This window comes from Actinia tenebrosa, unplaced genomic scaffold (genome assembly GCF_029948245.1).
Source record: "Actinia tenebrosa isolate PJP-AT-01 unplaced genomic scaffold, QUT_ActTen_1.0 PGA_scaffold4__44_contigs__length_22323623, whole genome shotgun sequence".
Lineage (NCBI taxonomy): Eukaryota > Metazoa > Cnidaria > Anthozoa > Actiniaria > Actiniidae > Actinia > Actinia tenebrosa.
In genome coordinates this window covers 3,520,403-3,540,245 of record NW_028292581.1, presented here as the reverse complement: position 1 = coordinate 3,540,245, position 19,843 = coordinate 3,520,403, and the positions used below count along the sequence as shown (strand labels likewise).

Genomic DNA, 19,843 nt, shown 5'->3' with positions numbered 1-19,843 from the left:
AGAGATCTTGAATGAGTGGGAAAAGTGTAGTGCTCTGACCCTCAAATGGCTTCCACAATCAAGCACTGTGGTTGGCTAATGTGCTGCTTCTCATCTTTTGATTGGTTCAGAAGGAAAGCCATTTGAGAGATAGTCAATGTACCATAAGTTTTTCCACCCGTGAAATGAAAAAAAAATACAATTGAATAATATGAAATTTTACTTGTAGGGCCCCAATATTGCAATATGTTACGTAAACAAAGAATATGAAAAACAGAATTTTCTAGTAACAAGAGACCTAAAAATACACAAAAGAACGACAATTCACTGATGTCAAAATAAATATATAAGAGCCTTTAGCTTGCATAAACCCAGTCAGTGCCTTCAGGACTGGCAACTGTTCTAGGAAACAATACGAAACGTGGTTGATGAAAATGTCAAGATAAATAAGCTGAATGTTTATTGGTCTTTGGGTGTTTGAGTTTTTGGTTTCCAGCATGTGTCATGCTGAAGGCGCCTGTAAATGATTGTTTCCTTACTATTATGCAAATTGACCAGTTTTAAAGCTTAATGTAAGACGACTAAAGTCAATATTACGACAACGTGTAGACCGGAAAGGATAATCCAGGATAGGACGGACAGGCTTGATAATACGCGAAAGACGAAAGTTCTAGGAAAGACTAGCCTAAAAAGACGATAGCGTCCGGAGCAAAATTTAAAATGAAACGTAGAGCTTCAATTCTGCGTCGCTTAAATTGCTAGAACTTGTCGTTTTAGTAAAGACTTTTCCACAAAACGAGTTTTCTTGCAGCAAGAGTTAAATTTATCGAATAAATCAATATGCTTATAGATAGGTCGTAGAATCGAGAACCTATTTTTCAAGAGCTATTATCAAAAAAATTTGCATAACAATAAAACACATGCATTTGTTTGCCATTCTCATTTAAGTTTTTCAAACAAAACTATGAATTAGAGTGACACCTGAGCTAGCATCATAGAGCGGCTTTTAGTAAAGAATGAGATTTAAAAACTAAAACGGACAGATTTACAGAAATATGACGGGAAGCTTCAAGAGTGTTTTGTTCATATTTAGCCCAAACGTTGTTACTTAGAATAACGAGGGATTAACAAAAGACAAAGCGATAATTTAGTTGATCATAAGTGGCTGATTTTACGCCATGTTTCTGACATTAGCGGCGTATTCTTTGATGTGATCGTAGTTCCATTCGTCGTACCAACGACAGCTACCCTGCTCATATTCATCGCAAGAGACTCTAGGTTGTTCTCGTTTACGTTTAGGAAGGGACGGTTCCGGTGGCCGTTTGCCAAGGGTCAGGAAGCTCTTGTAATAGTACCTGCAATCATATGAAAATAACCATCTGTTTTTAGGTTGTTTTTCCTGTATTTATTTTTACTTCCACGAGGGTACCAAAAAACGTGCGCTACAGACCACGCCCTTCACCCCTGGGGAGCAGGCTACTCTAAAGAAGATCTGTTAAAGACCGTTTCAAATTTAGCACTATTGATGTGTGCATAAGTCGATTTAATATCCATCGAATTAATAATACCTTTTCGCGAAACAATGTCAAAAAAATTGGCCTGAAGCATTTTAAAACTTCTATAATTTATTCACTTTAATAACGGGTTGGCCTGGTAACCAAGTAAATAGAAAATACATGAGCCAGTCTGCCACCAGTTTTGAATAATAATCTAGTTTATTCAAAGCAATCGAGTTTGTCTAGCTTATTACAGGTTTAAGGAATATCTTAGCTGGAATTGAATCTTCGTATCATGCGGCACTTAATAGAAGCTACAAATGCCAAAACCACAAAGATGTGAGGCCTCGAAGTATATTCTTCTGAGACTCATTCCAGATAATATGAGACAAATTTCGTTTGATCTAGTAATTAGGGGACTGTGGAGCAGAATTTTGAATAGGGCGAGGAGAGTGTAAGGTGCTGATTGAGCGCCGGGGCGAGATCTAAAGTGCGGTCGATAAAAAAAATGTTTTTGCCTCCGCATCCATTGTCTGCGTTATTCAGAATAGTGACCAAAATAAAGCACATTTGCAAAGACTGAAAGACCTTTACAATGTTCTGACGGAACTCATGGCCCGGACCCGCCCACTTTCATTAAGTAAGGACAAATATAATCAAATCAAATTACCATCTTTGTATGATGTATTTGTGGCCCTTTTTAACTTTCTTGGCATCATGTAGCGATAATGGCTCGCAATTCCCGTCCTGATCCATGCTGTTCCAGACTAGCGCCAGTCCCTTTTTGGGTTTGACTTTGATACCCAGGAGAGGAAACTCGGTCTCACCACCTTCTTCAACGTCTTGTAAGTACACCAGAACAGTTGCGTAACGATCTCGCAGCTCTCCTTTTCCTTTCTCATACACTATGCAGTCTGTGTGACTTTTGTAACCTAAACAATAGAGAATCTTTTATTGCTATGGTACAGTTGCTGCCCATCCGCTCCCCCCCCCCCCCCCCCCGGGGAATAAGCGAGAGAGTGCAAAACCTGCTAGGAATACTTTTGCTAACATGAGAAAATCAAGAGAGGGATAGGGATCTATGTGAAAATCTGGAATAGTCTCCTTAACAGTTCCCTGCGCATCTTGAAAGGTAGCCGTGCCTTTGTATCGAAGCGAGATGAACGGTGAGCTTGCAATGATAGAGACATGTGAATAATTGTCCAAGGTGTTAAAAAAGGTCTCTACGATTGCAAGCTCACCGTTCGTCTCGCTTCGATGCGAAGGCACGGCTACCTCAGTTCAAGATGGCGCAGGAAACTGTGAAGGGGACTATTCTGTTTACCCAAACAGCACTTTGATGGCTTTTATGGGGACGTTTAAGCGCACAAGTTGGCAATATGTTAAGTGTCCACCTGCCGTTCTAGATCAAATTTAGATATTTTAGGTACTAAGGCGGGAAAACCAGGAAAAATCCCGCGCTAATTAAAGGTGGGATCAACGCATTGATGCGCAATTACCATGCGGCTTTTATAATTGATAACTGTCTTGATTAAGGGATCACTGTTCATCATGCCTAGGCCCGTTAGATGTTGCTTATTCACTAGCTTTCAAGAATTTTCAAGACGCAAGTTCTAGTTACATTTCCATATCTGTCCCAACTGATATCACAATGATGTCAAAAAAACGTTAGCGTTTTTGATCTGATTCTAAGTATTCTAATCCCTTAGTAATTCCTCCACTTTATCATTAGCCTAAGAGCATCGGATGTTTCTGTCTTAAGCCGATAAATTCAACATCATTTGACTAGATGAAATAAGGCGTACAGATCCTCGAGATATCATATCAATATCACTTGCGAAAAACTGAAATTGAAACCTCGGGTTAGATTCTCTATAATTATCGAGTATTATATTTGATGCGCAAAGGTAGATCAAGCGTTTTTTAAAGTAAAGTGGGTTGCGCAGGACGCGTTAAGCAAAAACGCACTAAGAAGTCAGTTTCAAATTCGAAATACATTGTTATAAAGCGAATAGCATCTTTGAATTATCGTTTAAATTCGTTAAAAACTGTCCATGAAAGTCGAAGTTTTTGTAACAAGATTTCAAGTGATTCGGCTGTTACCAAAGAGGGACTGGACACCCACCCACCTCCCCTCACCCTTGCTATTCTTACCAACACCAATGGGATAAGACGTAATCTGGAATTTCCCGCCATTTTGTTGTTTCAATCCCGTCGCATCTTGTATCCTCTCTGCGTAAGCCGTAGAAAACTTATTTTCTCCGGGATAAAAGGCTGTGCTGTAACTCCACTTGAAATGAGGTTTCAGTTGACTGGAAAATGATTCATTCAAGCACGTAGTCCCAACAATAAAATCTTTATTGGATACTTTATATTTGAGCTTTAATTCTTTCAAGTTTTTTTTAAGTGTCGGGAGACTGTCAAAACACAATATTGGATCATTCTTTGAGAATATTTCAAGGTATTTCTTGTGGACCCTCATGAGGTTGTCGCACTCAAAGTCACTCAGGAAGTTCTCAATAACATATGCTCTAACGCTGCTACTTAAGTTTGACTTCAGCTCTTGGAACTTAAGGGTTTGTCCTTCGATCTTGATGGGAGTGATCTTGAATTCTTTTTGGATTGATGCGTTAAAATCCTTTAATTCTGGTGGAATTTCTTTGGCATCATCTAGAACAAGAAAGAAGATTATGCATGAGGAAAAGACCATAGGGAACTCATGTTGAAGGTAAAGAACCTAAATTAAATTTGGGTGATAGGAGGGGGCAATGAAGGCTCATCAACCCAAGCTTTTATTCTCAATAAGCCTGAAGCGAGATGACGTTTTACCCCCGTCCCTAGACCATAATCCTTTTCACATTGCTTTTGTTCTTTAATTATGACTATTGTTCCTGTATTCTCTAAGGAATCAAAAATTTTAATATGAAAGAATTTTAAAAACTATTATGATATAGAATCGAGGGTGAAACGTCATCTCGCTTCAGGCTTATTCCTTTTCGGAAATGAAAGGGAAAAAAAGAAAAAACAAAACAAATTTCCATTTCTTTGATTTCTACTTTAATTAAAAATGTAAAACAGTACACCCAAATGAAATAAGCACCTGAAAAAAGCAATTTTTTCTCATCCCTTAATGTTTTGTTCTTAGGAGCAAGACCTATTTTCTTTCTAGTGATAGTAAGAACAGGTTCAGTGTCATAATTTAATATTTCTCAAGTTAGAATTTTAATATATCCATTCAATGTGCACAAACAACTGGTCAAACACAGCTAAGGTTCACAGCCAACTAGTTCAACAGAATGAATAAAGTTGCCAAATTTCTGATAATATAAGAAAGGTGAAGTCAATCTGCGATTTTATTCTGAGAAATTATAACTTTGGCCTGTATTGCCAAGACTCATTTTCACATTGATAAAATGAGGGATATGTAAACTAGTTCAATTTTGTGTTTGTTTTTTAATAATAAAAATGTGAAAAGAGCTTTAGAAGAGGAAAATTTACCAAGTACCTAACTCTTAAACAAACTACCTAAATAAACATCCTTTTTGATGAAAAACAAGCAATATAACAATGATACTACACATATTTAGACAATGCAGATTGAAATGAAAAGAGCTTTCTAGGAGAGAACAATGGTACTTATTTTTTTGTAAATTAAGTCTTAAATAGAAGTCCTAGTCTAGTATGGAATTGGCATTTAAAAAAATCAAAGAAAGATAATTTTCATAAAACTGAAATAGGATAAGAACTAGAAAGCTGAGAGCTTTCATGTTTTTATCACCATAACATTTCCTGATGTCTAGAGTTTTTGTTTCCTTGAAATAAAATATCACTAAAATGTATATTTCAATAGATAATGGAAACACTGAAACCATGCTGTGTTTCAAGTAGCAGTTGTCTGCCAGTCACAGGAAGGTTGACTGCAAAAATTATAATAATTATTTGTATTATTTATAATCATAGGATACAAGTATATCTGTAAATATATAGTTTTTGTTCTTAATCTATGTAGAGTTTTTTGATTTCTTGCTTATGTCTTTATGTATTTTTATAATTTTTTTCTATTTTGGTTTTTCCCGACTGTTAGGGCATCAGGACCCAGTTGTGATGTGCTAGAACCGTCTTATTATTATGATAATGGGAACTTCTATAGCGCATATCAATCCTAACAAGGAAATTTGTAGAACAAAAAATGGTGTCAGCTGGAGAGATTTTGACCAGTAATAGTTTTATTTTTTCCCAAATGTGCCTTTACTATATACTCTGAAAATGCACCCTTGAGGATCATTAATGAGTTATGAGACAAAGGTGAGAAAGTGGTAAATGAAAGTGAAACTGAGCAATACTGAATTTTTTAAACACACCCAACTTTTAAAGCTAAAAAATTGTAAAGCCCACTCAAAATACAGAGAAAATTAGAGCAAAATTTCATATACCTCCCAAATGATCACCTGAAAAAATCTTAGGTCAAAGCCCAGGGGCAGATCCAGGAATCAAAGAAAAAGTTGGGCTGGACTGTATGGAGAAACTGTATACAAATACAATTGTTAATATGCTGTTTCAAAAAAAAAGGGGGGCCAGCTGCAGTCCCATCGGCCCATCCCCTAAATCTGCCCCTAAAGCCTACCATACAACCCTGGTCGTAAGCCTACTTGTTATCATTCCCCTTGTTATAAGCCCTCCTGGTTATAAGCCCATTAGTCTGCTAATACAAATATCCTTACAGTTATAAGCTCATCTCGTTTATCTTGTTGATAAAACATGAGAGATTGACAAGAACATATATGAGAGAAAGAAATGACCATTTCCTCTTCATTCAATACCCTTTTTCTCCTGGTTGTAAGCCCCCCATGAATATAAGCCCTCCCAGTTATAATCCCATCAAAATTGCATTACGAATGAGTATAAGCTCAGGGTAACCCACCCAACCCACTCTCACAGGAAAAAAAAACCCGGATTCCCAAATTGGGAATTGTTGGGAATTTCCTTGAATTCCCAATTCATACACCAACGTTGGGATTTATTGTTGGGAATTTCCTTCTAATTGATGGGTTGCAAGCATTTCCAAGAGATTCAAAAGACAAAAGCATGGCGGCCATTGTGGTGCTGTTAACAATGGATGCTAATGAGAAATCTTTTGTTAAATGGCACCAACGCTCCCCCGAGAGGCAGCGATGATGTAACGTGCAATCGAAGAATACCCGATAGAAAAACAAAATTCCCAACAAACTAACATTGGGAATCAGTGACACGTTACCAATTTCGTTCTCTCTGGGAATTGGATGGGAATTCGTTGGGAATTCAAGAAAATTCCCAACAAATTCCCAATTTGGGAATCCGTTTTTTTCCCCTGTGTTTAAATTAAGATTAAGCTCCTTGATTATAATTTATTTAGATAAGTATATAAACTCCCTTTTGTATTCAAACTAAAGTAACTGATTATTAAACTAGATATTTGCAGAGCGTATGCTATTACTTTTAATGACCACTTCAATATTACCTTTTGTTGGCGAACGTGTTTTGTCTGTTGATGTTGTAGACTTGGAGCTTCGTTTGCCTTTTTGTTTTGGAGAGTCCGACTTCATTAAAGGTTTGCTTTCAGAGCTACGATAAAAATATATAAAGCAAACAGCAACGGCGATTAAGGCTAAACATATGACTAGATATTTGGCTTTTCCCGGGTGGGATTTTTTCTTAGTCTTTGGTTGGTTAGAAGTAGCGTCCCCTTTCTTAATGGAGTTAGACTTTTTGTTAGTTCTTCGACTAACATTGGAAGCCATGTTACTAGGCTTTCTGCTTCAGCTATGAATGTACTTTTAGTGTTAATTTGTAGCTATTCATGATGTAACAATGGTTGTACCATCAGCTGCCAGCTACCATTTGTGTGTACTAGTATATTATTACAATCAGTCTCTATCTGCTAATACCTGACAGGCGTTCCTAGATGACTCGAAATCAAATCGAGGCTAATTACACAGGAATCTCCCTTTTCAGCTCCTTTTCAGCCTTTGCACAGCCGACTAGGAGACTGAAGCACACTTAGACCAAAATAATTCCCACAAACAAAACAACTGCAAAGAAATAGTTAGATTTTTCTCGATAATTATAAATGAATTTACTGTCACTCTAAGAAAACAACATACTAGTATTTTTTAAATCTAAAACGTTTTAAGGATGAATTATTAAAGGAACGACACGCCTGATTTTTTTTGATCAAATGTTTGGAAATTCTAGCCTTTATCAATGTTTACATCAATCCTTACGAAAATTTACGATATTTTTTAAAATTAAAAAAAAAAACAAAAAAAACATTTGCATTCTGGGTAATATAGAGTACAGTGTTGCATGATGGGTAGAGTCTGAAATATTTTCATAGTATTTCACAATTTGCTCCATGTTTTTCCCTGAATTTCTTAAGTTCCCCAGTATTATCTTCGATACTGACCTATAAGAAAGAAACACATTTGTTTCTGTAGCACATATGGCTATATTGTAGCTTGCTTGAACGATTAAAAAACAAAGTAAAAACGTCGTCCAAGACGAAAGAATATGGCTTCCAAGGTTAGTGGTTGTGCCTTTGTGCACGTAAATAAGAATGCTACGAAAAAACAGTGATAAAGAGCTTTATCAATTATTTCTTTAATGTTTTTTGAAAGACTAATTCCTTTGGCGTAAAAATACTATGTCTAGATTGATTCAAAGCCTTAAGAGGCTGTGCACGTAAAAACCGACCGGTGGGGTCGGACTCAAAAAATCGATTTCCCTGGTTTTTTGCTCATTTGTAGGGTTTTACCATAGAATAACCAGAATGTATTTTTTATGTTTTCATTGTTTTTATTTCCCAAGAAAATGAGCTCCAAAGTTCGACCCAGCTTGGAGGCTCAAATTAGCATCAATACAAGGGCTTCAAAACTCGTTGCGGAGCAAGGTTTTCTTCTTACATTATGAACAAATAAGCCAAGAAAACTTTATATCAATCATATGAGAACGATTTTGTGCAAAAATATTGACCTTTTTCTCGATAACGAATTTCTGGCAAATTTTTGAACACAGTTTACTCGGCTCAACCTGGTTTTACCACTGGTCTTTAAATCGGAATATTTTAAAAGTGGCAAAGTTTCAAACCTAAAATTATACCAATTCTGATAGATCTAGCCCTATATTTCAACTTTATTGGAAAAAATTTGTCGGACAATGCAAAACGACTTTGCGAGGTTTCATTAAAGTTACTATATTTTGATCGTTTATTTAGCTGCCGAATCACTTCCGGTCTGTGAGTAAACAACAATTTACATATTTTGATCTCAAAAACAAGACAAAGTCACAAATAAATAAATTGTTTTGAGTGAATAAATAAAAAAGATAACTTAGGAAGAGAAATTGCCAAAGAATTACGCATTAGGCCTTCAATAACAGAAATTATAAACACTCACTGGCGAGACCACTGCCGTGATCCATTCTCCGTTGTATAAAAATCTCTCTCGACTACCACATCGCGAAGCAATTCCATAATAAAAAAAGGATAAATTTTGCCAGGAAAACATACGAAGTACTGAAATAGTAGCAGTAGCAAGTTAAAGTTAAAGCATGAATTCGTCTTTAAAGTTAAAGCATGAACTCGTCTTTAAAAATCATTTAGAGCAATGTCTAATGGTCTCTCTGTGCAAGGCCAGCAAACAAGTCTGTCTGAAATAACTGTGCTTCTAATTATCTTGGCACCGCGCGTGCCAACCGGCATTTTCTTTGACGTTTTTACCCTCGAAGTTTACAGCAGTCCATACTAGCTTTTAATTTTCATATTGTTCTACTTAATCCACTTTATGCAGCAGTAACGATAAATAAAATTATTGATCAAGTCAAACAAAGAACTGAAATTTTATGAATAATACATTTTTATCTTGAGTAGGATTTTAGATTGAATAATTTTTTTCCTCCAGTCTTCTATTTCTTTTTCTTTTTTGTTAGTTAGGGGTCGGGAAATCCCAGCATACTAAATTTCCAGATTGGGTGCTGTTGAAATGCAATTTTAAGTAAATCGACAAGTGAGAGATCAAAAGGTTTGAGGTTCGCATTCAATGGCAATAGGACATATTTCATATGACTGTTACTGAAAGGTTCAGTGCTGTGTCTTGCCCATACCGCTTACATGTCTTAGCGCTTTAGTGGATGTGTCCGCCTTTTTTTTTTTTTTTTTTACATGTGTGCCGTATTTGATTGGATAAAGCCAAGACTTGCAGCGAACGTGATTCTTGATTTTTCATTTTTGGGAACGCTGTCTTCACTGCGTTCGTTTCGTGAGCTTTTCACAGTCATACGAAAACGCTCTATTACGACTAGGGCAACTCACTTGACTCAAGGGCGGATCCAGGGGGAGGGTCGGGGGGGTCGCGACCCCCCTGTCATTCCTGAGGTCAAATGGGCTTCCTGTGGTAAAAATGCGACTGGGATTCCCTTGCCCACAAAATTTACCCCTGAGACCCCCCCTTCAAAAAACCCTGGATCCGCCCTTGTGACTGTTTTAGTACTGAACAACTATTAGAATAGACCTTTTTCATACCGCACGGGGACTCGGCACTGGAGGTATGGAGACACCGCCCTGCTAGATGCTTGCAGGCGTTTTACAATGGCGGCTTTCGATGAGGTTTTCGATCTTTGACAGATGAGACATTCGTAAAAAAAAAAAAAAAAAAAAAAAAAATCGGCAGTCAGTTGCAACAAGAGCACTCCTTGACCATTCCCGCCACTTTTTCTAACAGAACTTTCTTGAGATCTCTTGACTTGAATGGAATGTCAAAGTGCCGGCAGATGTATCGCAGCATACTAACATTAAAGGAAGAAAGGAGGTCGTCTTCGTAATATTTACAGAGATTGTAAACGTCGTAAACGATAGGATGTCTAACGCCTAATTCCTCCAGCACTTCCTCAATGACTTCATAGCGTTCCTGATCGTTAATTTCCTCTTCTTCATCTTCTACAGAGGTAGGTGTTGCAACCACTCTTGTACCTTTTCGCCTCGATGAAGCTAAACGAGAAAAGAAGCCTTTGATCTGCGTCTTTGTCAGCCATTCAACTCTCTTGAACATTCTTTGGTTGTCAACGGTTTTTGCATTCCGCATATCCTTTGCTACTTGGTCTGCGTCGCATTTCTGACCTGTTTTCTCGCCAAGGTCGAACTTGCTTGTCAAGTAGCAATCTCTTACCTTTTGAGAAAATTGTGTTCCTCCACCTCGTACTTTATGTAGGGCCCATCCTTGCGCAACACTACTTGCTGTTCCCTGAACTTGAGTGCAAGTTTCTAATGTACTGCTTGTTTGAAGCCTCGTCTTATTTCTTTCAATCTGCATGGTAGTGAATCTACTCGCCCACCTCTTTCTAATCGTATCATAGACACTTACTGTCTCTTTCCTTTCTTTCTCAGCATGATCACCAACATCAATGTGCAGTTCCAGATCAGCAAAGGTAGCAAATAGTTTTTCACATCCAGGCTGTGGACAAAGAAGGTTTAGAGATGTCTCTTTGGATTCTGATAGGTCTTCGGCTTTCGACTTTAGAGCTCTTGATTGACTGATGTTAAAAAATGGCTGCTCAACTTGACGTTGCTTCTTGAGATAATTGCGTCAACGATTTATAAGAGACTATAGCTTTCCTGATCCTATCCCATGGCATTTCCAAATACGCACACCATCTTTCTCAAAGGCGAAATTGTGATATTTACTGAAGCCATCCAACTTATTCACCTTGAGTGTCTTGTTTGATTCTTGAACGGAGCAAACGGCAGCTGAGACTCCTTTAACTGGTCGTTTGAGCAAAGCAGTCCTGATGTCACTCGCATTGCTTATATCATGACCCTCGTTGCAGAAGGTTCCAACAGCCGTCTTCATAGGGCATAATATGCGATCGCACATGTCCTTGCCATCTTGTGGTTCGGAGTGATCAAACCGCTTTATAGTTACTCCAGTCCTCTCACTGATACCATGCAAAGCTGCAACTAAGAAATTGTTGTGGTAACAACCAGCTTCGTCTGACCTTAAGAAAACGTGAGATATTGAAGGCTGGATGTTAGACTTGAGCCAGCCAAGAAGATCTTCAATGATGGAGAGGACAGCATACCAGTCTTGGGTGCACTTGTAGAAGAGGTGAGCGTACGTTTGGACTTCAACATCTTCACTACTTTCTTCAGGTTTCAAGACGATGGTACTAATGTGCCAACTTAGTCCACGTTTTCCATACCAGTCTGATTGTTTCTCTCGACATTTCATCTGCTGGAATTTCATTGCCCACTAGTCGAAAATTATCAAAGCCTCGTTGGGTTTCAGGTTTTGAAGAACCCTTTGCTTTGCACTTTCTTGATTTATTGATCTAAGTATGTGGGACTTCCAGTTGTAGATGCTCTCTTTACTCTTTTTCCAGTCATGTAGTAGGTCTTCTTGCTGATCGTCACTGTAAAATGAAATGGAAGGATTTTTGATTTGATTTTCGACATCTTTCAGAACTGAGTTCAGTGAGTTGCACTTGTCACACTGAACGTTGTGAGTCTGCTTGCATGTAGCACTAAATGCTTTATCCTTTTCGTCGCTTAGAGCGTAGTCACGACAGTGATCAGGACAACATGAATGACTATCCTGGCAGTGTACTCGATAATAATCAGTTTTTAGATAGCGTTTGCACTCATTCAGAAGCTTCTTCGTGTCACAGCACCAGGTTTTTGAAGCCCCTAAAGATTCCAGATCATCTACTATTTTCTCGAGCGAATCAAATCCAACAGCTCCCTCTGCCGCCGTGTTATCGAGACCTTGCAAAGATTTTCTCTGGTATCTTCCCATGTGGTTTTTGTGCGAGACTGCAGTGGTGAAAAATCTAGACATATTTTAGATGCTAGTGATGCCACACCTTGGTTGTACAAATCAAGTACCTCTTGATCTACGACGCTCTGGTTGATATTTCCTTCTGACTCCAAGATGTCGTCATCAGCCATGCTGCTAGGTGTCCAACAAGGATCACGTCTTTTCATGGGTGTTGGCGTACCAGTAAAACTTTCTCTATACTGTGAACCTGGGCGATTCCTAACAAATTGATCAGTAAATACGTAAGGAGTAATCTTCAAACCAAACAAACATAAATAAATAAAAAACAAACAAACACTCGAAAAGAAAACAAACGAACAAACGAAAACTTACCGTAGCACATAGGTATTTGCTTTCTCCGGGGTGAACATTTCTTTCTTATCCTCTGAAGAAGCAGGGAAGGGTTGATTTTTGACTTCTCTCTTGTGTTTTTTGCGACAGCTAGAGCATATTGCTGTTAAAACGCAAATTTTTCTATAAGAACTCCGGGGCCGCACAGAGGGTGGGGTTTGCCCCCCCTCCCACCCACCTTTTACCTTTTTCCATACTATTCTCTTATATTTTCCAATATTAGCCCCCCCCCCCCCCACTTTTTCCCACGCTAGTCTCTTACATAGCCCCCCCCCCCCCCCCCCCCGGGACAACTGCATGAGTGTCACAATTTCTGCAGACTACCCGCTTTTTTCATACTTTTCGTGGGCGGATTCAGGGATATTTCCGATGCCGCTAGCCAAAAGTGAATAAATTCCTATTTTACACCCTTATGAATGAATGATAGAGTGATCCTGTCAAAATTTTGAACAATTCAATAGATTTCAATCTTAGGTAGATACTTATTGAGATAAGGTCGTCCCCCCCCCCTCCCCAATCACTCCTGGCCTCACGCTCACACTCACCCCCTCCACCCCCCTCCCAAAACCTCACACCCCTCAGTAGACTGTTACCTAGTCGTTTCCCATAATAAATTCTATTTATTCGAGATGACTTCGACTAATGAAATAGCAAGTAAATCATGTAATTCAACAAACTAGCATTCAATAGTTTGACAACTGCATTTCATTCAAATGATATAATTACGTGATCCTAGTGGAACTGTCATTCCAAACAGGTTGGTAATTTCTCTCGAGATGTCCTGGCCAATGACATCGCGTCCTTTGACTATAGATGACAAACCACTGTGAGCTGGATACTGACATGATCTAGGTGGTCTCCAAAACTTTCCCAGTCCATATCTGTGACGAGGACAAACACGGAAGGTCTTTGTTGCATCAGAAGATATGTTTTCTAAACCGGCCCTCTGGAAAATCAATTCATATTCTATCAAGTCAGAGCGCGATAGGTGACAGCTCTGAAGATTACCTTTTACATCATCACGACATGTGTTTAAGAATAGTACTTCCGTATGACCACGGGATGGTCCACAGTCTCTAAGAAAAGTATTGTTTTTGAAGGAACATGTAGTCGCCATTGCAAACTTCGAAAACCTTAACTCAGCCTTCGGTCAGCAGTTTTCGAACTGACTTGCTACAGCTTGGCGGCACGCGCGGTGCCAAGATAATTAGAAGCACAGTTATTTCAGACAGACTTGTTCGCTGGCCTTGCACAGAGAGACCATTAGACATTGCTCTAAATGATTTTTAAAGACGAGTTCATGCTTTAACTTTAAAGACGAATTCATGCTTTAACTTTAACTTGCTACTGCTACTATTTCAGTACTTCGTATGTTTTCCTGGCAAAATTTATCCTTTTTTTATTATGGAATTGCTTCGCGATGTGGTAGTCGAGAGAGATTTTTATACAACGGAGAATGGATCACGGCAGTGGTCTCGCCAGTGAGTGTTTATAATTTCTGTTATTGAAGGCCTAATGCGTAATTCTTTGGCAATTTCTCTTCCTAAGTTATCTTTTTTATTTATTCACTCAAAACAATTTATTTATTTGTGACTTTGTCTTGTTTTTGAGATCAAAATATGTAAATTGTTGTTTACTCACAGACCGGAAGTGATTCGGCAGCTAAATAAACGATCAAAATATAGTAACTTTAATGAAACCTCGCAAAGTCGTTTTGCATTGTCCGACAAATTTTTTCCAATAAAGTTGAAATATAGGGCTAGATCTATCAGAATTGGTATAATTTTAGGTTTGAAACTTTGCCACTTTTAAAATATTCCGATTTAAAGACCAGTGGTAAAACCAGGTTGAGCCGAGTAAACTGTGTTCAAAAATTTGCCAGAAATTCGTTATCGAGAAAAAGGTCAATATTTTTGCACAAAATCGTTCTCATATGATTGATATAAAGTTTTCTTGGCTTATTTGTTCATAATGTAAGAAGAAAACCTTGCTCCGCAACGAGTTTTGAAGCCCTTGTATTGATGCTAATTTGAGCCTCCAAGCTGGGTCGAACTTTGGAGCTCATTTTCTTGGGAAATAAAAACAATGAAAACATAAAAAATACATTCTGGTTATTCTATGGTAAAACCCTACAAATGAGCAAAAAATCAGGGAAATCGATTTTTTGAGTCCGACCCCACCGGTCGGTTTTTACGTGCACAGCCTCTTAATTTGTCAAAAAAATTGCTAGTCTATGAACTTGTCATTGTAAAAATCCAAATGAGACATGATGTGACCTATGGACCTATGAATACTCCATTTCACAGTTCTGTTCAGTGACCACGAATAATAATTGCATGTTGAAGTTGGAGTTGCAAAGCAAAACTACAGTTTATCATGTGCAGCAACTCAGGCCTCGTCTTGGAACTATTATTCATGGTCACTGAACAGAACTGTAAAATGGATCATTCCCTGTTTATGCTTCTATGATGCATAATGATAATAATATTTTTTGTTAATACATGGTAGGCCTTAAAGCTAGAGGCTTTTGAAGCCATGTGTCCTCCATACACACTTTGTACTACATTCAGATATTCTCTACACACAACTCTCACATGTCAAGGGAGAAAAACCGAAAATTCCAGTGAAAAACCATTGTTGCTTGGAGAGAACAAAACATCAATTAATGAACTCAATTCCTTTGCCACAAGCCTTGCATTGATGATAGGATGATGCCTTAGTACCATAGATCATCCATACTACCAATAAATTAATATTATGTTAATATCACTATTAGGCTTTGAGCAAAACAAGCCGTGCCGTCTGGTATTTTCCCAACTTAAGAGCTGTTGTAAACCAGACAAGATCAAGTATGGTGGCATATATGCAGCTGAGCACATCTAGTATTGGAACTGCTAGCCATAGGGACAAAAAGAGTAAGCTTCTTACCATAACATGTAATCAATCTATGTATACACCTATTTCCAAAACAAAATGTCAGTCAGAGAACTGTATCTGAAATGGGCAATCTGAGACTAAACAGAATTTTTGTGCTTTTATGTTTTCTGGTGAAAATAAGAAAAATTACATTCCTAACTTAGAGGTTGTGCTGAAGTCATATTCCAATCTAAAAGGAAATTACATTGTTGGGTATTGAAAATATTTAACTTCGCAGTCTGCTGCTCAGTCTCACATTTCAAATTTCAAATCTCCGACCAACATCGCTTTTTGAAACAGGTGTATGATAAATAAATTTATATCTTTGTTTATCAGGATGAATCTAATCAGGTGTCAATGGCTGCCAGTGTAAGATATTTAGGCTCTGACAGAAATGCTTTAAAAAATGCTGGAAATAAATTTTAAATACCCATCTACAGTAGGCTAAAATAGACCATTTTCAAATTAGTCAGATATCTCTGTGTTCCTTGATCACAGACTCATTTAATCAGGGTAACCTCATTTCAGTGACTAAATACCCACAAATACCAATGATAAGGTAAAGAATGTACAACTTCAACGATACAAACACTTTGATATTCCACAGACCTTCATTGAAATGCATAAATATTCCAAATACACCGAATCGAAATATGGCGACCAATTTGAATAACTATTGTTCTGCAATGACTAGCGACTGACTAGCCTCTCATACATGTGAAAATGCTTTTGTGTTTCCATGTGAACACGAGGCTAGTCAGTCGCTTGTCAGTGCAGAACAATAGTTATTCAAATTGGTCGCCATATTTCGATTCGGTGTATAATTCCATACAAAATTGAGGCCAACCATGTAGAAAAGAGAATTCCAAACTGGAGTATAGGCTCGTATATCTCATATGTCACCACTATCTTTATTCTAGTAACTGGACAACAGTGGTCAGAAAAGAGACTTGGGCCATTTGCACAAAAAGATCCAAGGTTTCCTCTGCCTGGTAATATGGGTATTCCAGTGGACAAGAAAGAGGATGATATAACTACCCCTTTATCTACAAGAAACCTTGTCGATGTTTTCCTTGAAGTAAATGCTGAGGATTCTCAAAAACTTAGATCTCTTGGATCTTTCCTAAACGACCTTGAGGAAGAAGGAATGGACTCGGCAACAGTGAGTAGCTTTTCATCTTGACAGAAGTAAAGAGAATCATTGGTTTGTTTACCAGTAATGTGCTAGTGACCACTACTTCCCTAGTTGTTTTTGTACTGCATACAAACCTGTAATGAAGATATGGCCTCTTCCTTGACCCAGGGCTAAAGATAATTGCTGTTCACTGGCCAGACATAATGATGGCCAGCCACATGGATATTGCTCAGACAAACTGCATTAAGAGGACTGGAAACAAGAAGTATTTATCTTGACAAGTGCCATTTTTGTCTGGACAAGTGTCATTTTTGTCTGGACAATTGCCATTTTTGTCGGGGCACTGTCTATTAATCAACCATAATTTGTAGCCCTGTGGACCCAACTCCAACTGGTCAACACCATAATGCTGCAATTTTCAGTTGAGCTTGGAACACTTTAGCTATTAGTTAAAAAAAGGTACTGAATAAAAACATATAGTTATGAGATCAAATAGCAAAGCATTCCAAGCTCAATCAAAAATCCCAGTATAGTGAGGCCACTTGGTGCAAAAACATTCTCTAAATAGAAAACCAAGCCAATAGTGTATGCTACAGCTGTGTGGTTACATTCATTCATTTATCATTATAGGCTAGTGAAAAACAAGAAGTTAACAAGGAACAGATTGGGACAGTGGAATGCACCATACAGACCTGCCCTAAAATTCTTCATCGTGGTTTCATGGAGCTCTTCCCAGAAAAAACTCTTAAACCAGGTGAACTAACAGTAATAAGTGTTAGTCAGCACTCTAAGAATGACATGAGCACCTGGTCAATGGAGGTTCAAGAAGAGCGAGAAGCCTTAATGAAGAATGTAAGTTTTAAATTTGTTACAGTATGTAAGGGAAAGGAAAGGGAAAATGCTGGTTACATGATTTTACTAGAGAACTTATGCATTGACAAGCCTTCAGACAATGATGCCAAAAAGATAATGTGAGCATGTTTTGAAAACCATTTTTCATGAGTGCGGCATCATCCTTGGTATTACCATCCTCACTAGAAAAACAGTTGGTCCTTTTACTAATTTTAGATAGTCTTAGAGAAAACAGCAATTGCAAGAATGACGGGGCATATACAAAAAGCTTTTGAATGCACTTGCATCTTCATCATAGCATAGCTGCCCTGGTCTTGCCATCCTCACGCTATCCCTACATGACTGCTTTCTCTATTGCCTTATAATCATAGTAAGACAAATGGTAAATGTTAACTGCCACTTGACAACATGCATGGAATTGCTGTAGTTGCATTACAAATTTAGAAGAAAATATAGTGAGAGCATGAAAAAACTTTACATGTGATGCATAGTTCAGGATCGTGAAGTGCAAAGTGAGTGGAATACCATCACAGGTCCTTGATATCTGCCACCCAGTTAGCTCAGTTGGTAAGAGCTTCTGTCTGTTGTGCGGAAGGTCGTGGTTCAAACACCAGCCGGGTCTTAAAATAACTGAGGAGAAGGTGCTGCCTTTGTAATTATATCTGCATATGGTTAGACCTTCAAGTCTTCTCGGACAAGGACTTAAAACCATAGGCCCCGTCTGTCTTCACTATATAACCCTGTATAAGGTGGACGTAAAAGATCCACTGAAGACGCTGGTGACGACCATCTTCAGTGCCCATTCCAAAAAAAAAACTCGAGGGTCACAAGTTAATCAGTTAACAAAATTACTGTCATGTGTCACCCTCATTAAATAAAGTCTTCAATCAATCAATCAATATCAAAACCTTGCAAACCAATAATTTTCCATATTGCAACTTTCTTTTTACCATCAGTTTGTTGAGAGTGCTAAAGAGATTTGTGGCAACTTGTCTGCAGCTGGTTATTGGGCAGACTTTATTGACCCATCATCAGGCACAGCTGTAAGTAGCCATAACACAGTTCTTAACTTTAGACCTAATGTTTGATTGAATTTTGGATCTTCTAAATCTATTTACTCTATAATATGTGATTCCTACATTCCAGACAAAAAATCAGATCGCACAACTTTAATCCATGGCAATTTATCATAAGTAACATAATATCAGTTCTCTGGTTCCCATACCAACACCACCCATTCTATACTATTTCATTCTCACATGACAGGCAACCAGTCATGATTGCTCAATTTTTATCTGTACAAACTCATCATGTGTAACATAATATCAGTTCTATGGTCCCAATACCAACCCCACCCATTCTATACTATTTTATTCTCACATGCCAGGCAACCAGTCATGATTGCTTAATTTTTGCCAATACAAACTTATCATGTTATCATCAACTTATTTTCAGTCCTTTGGCCCCCGTACCAACTCCACCTTGTTTGAGACAGATGATAGATTCAACCATCTTGGCTTTGATGTCCTTGATCTTGGCTGCTGTAAAGCTATCAGTCACCATCTCTGGGGAACACATGCATTTGTTGGCAGCATCTTTACTAATGCACCAGCAGAGTGTGAAATCTTGGGCCAAGCCTTACAAAACTGATAGCTGAACAGCACAATAATATAGAAAGTAACTTATGAAAAATAATGGAGGCAAAAAAAAAAAGTTTGGAAATTGTCCTAGTGGTGTAATGGTATACTTCAGACTACCTCTTAGAGTATTGCATCCATCATGGGATACCTTAGGGTACCTTATGTATTGCACTATGGGATATGTCAGGGACTTTATTACATTGTCATATGTATCACCCCAAAGGGACACATCTAGAAAACAAACTAAGACAACCTTAAGGAAGTTATATTTTTTAATATCCGAAGTACCTATGATTTCAACTTATTTTCAATAAGAAGAATTGAAAGAAAAGAAAGTCAATGTTGATATTACAGTCAGTCACCAAGAGCTAAGAATGTAAAAAATTGTTAACTTTAAGATACAATACTAAAAGTATATACAAAATAAAACTCTGACAAAATGATTTTTCAATTTCTTGTCTGACGAAAATATTTATATATGTCATTTCCTGTGAATGTTTACTTTCTTCAACTATTTATAGCTTTCTCTGTGCATTGTGAATATTAACTATGCTATCTGTCAATTAATTCAATATTGATCTATTCTAAACATCGGCGTTTGTTTGAAGTGATGGATTTATATCAGTTTTATTA

General features: G+C 37.8%; 3 protein-coding genes across 3 annotated transcripts; 1 reads left to right on the top strand and 2 right to left on the bottom strand.

The window, feature by feature from the left end:
- Positions 1-181: 181 nt before the first annotated feature.
- On the bottom strand, positions 182-7,378 carry LOC116293220 (uncharacterized). The gene is made up of 4 exons (XM_031700622.2): positions 6,973-7,378; positions 3,630-4,145; positions 2,146-2,407; positions 182-1,334 (listed from the first exon to the last, which is right to left on the bottom strand). Exons 1-4 carry the CDS (start codon positions 7,250-7,252, stop codon positions 1,151-1,153), a joined length of 1,242 nt encoding a protein of 413 aa, XP_031556482.1. The 5' UTR covers positions 7,253-7,378; the 3' UTR covers positions 182-1,150.
- A 451-nt stretch (positions 7,379-7,829) lies between these two features.
- LOC116293221 (cobalamin trafficking protein CblD) lies at positions 7,830-19,653 on the top strand. The gene is made up of 6 exons (XM_031700624.2): positions 7,830-8,033; positions 15,444-15,582; positions 16,504-16,745; positions 17,349-17,570; positions 18,527-18,613; positions 19,026-19,653. The coding sequence occupies exons 1-6, from the start codon at positions 8,022-8,024 to the stop codon at positions 19,218-19,220; spliced, it is 897 nt and encodes a 298-aa protein (XP_031556484.2). The 5' UTR covers positions 7,830-8,021; the 3' UTR covers positions 19,221-19,653.
- LOC148906880 (uncharacterized) lies at positions 12,012-13,841 on the bottom strand. Its single transcript, XM_089036309.1, has 3 exons — positions 13,394-13,841; positions 12,650-12,770; positions 12,012-12,535 (listed from the first exon to the last, which is right to left on the bottom strand). Exons 1-3 carry the CDS (start codon positions 13,782-13,784, stop codon positions 12,208-12,210), a joined length of 840 nt encoding a protein of 279 aa, XP_088892435.1. The 5' UTR covers positions 13,785-13,841; the 3' UTR covers positions 12,012-12,207.
- Positions 19,654-19,843: the final 190 nt, after the last annotated feature.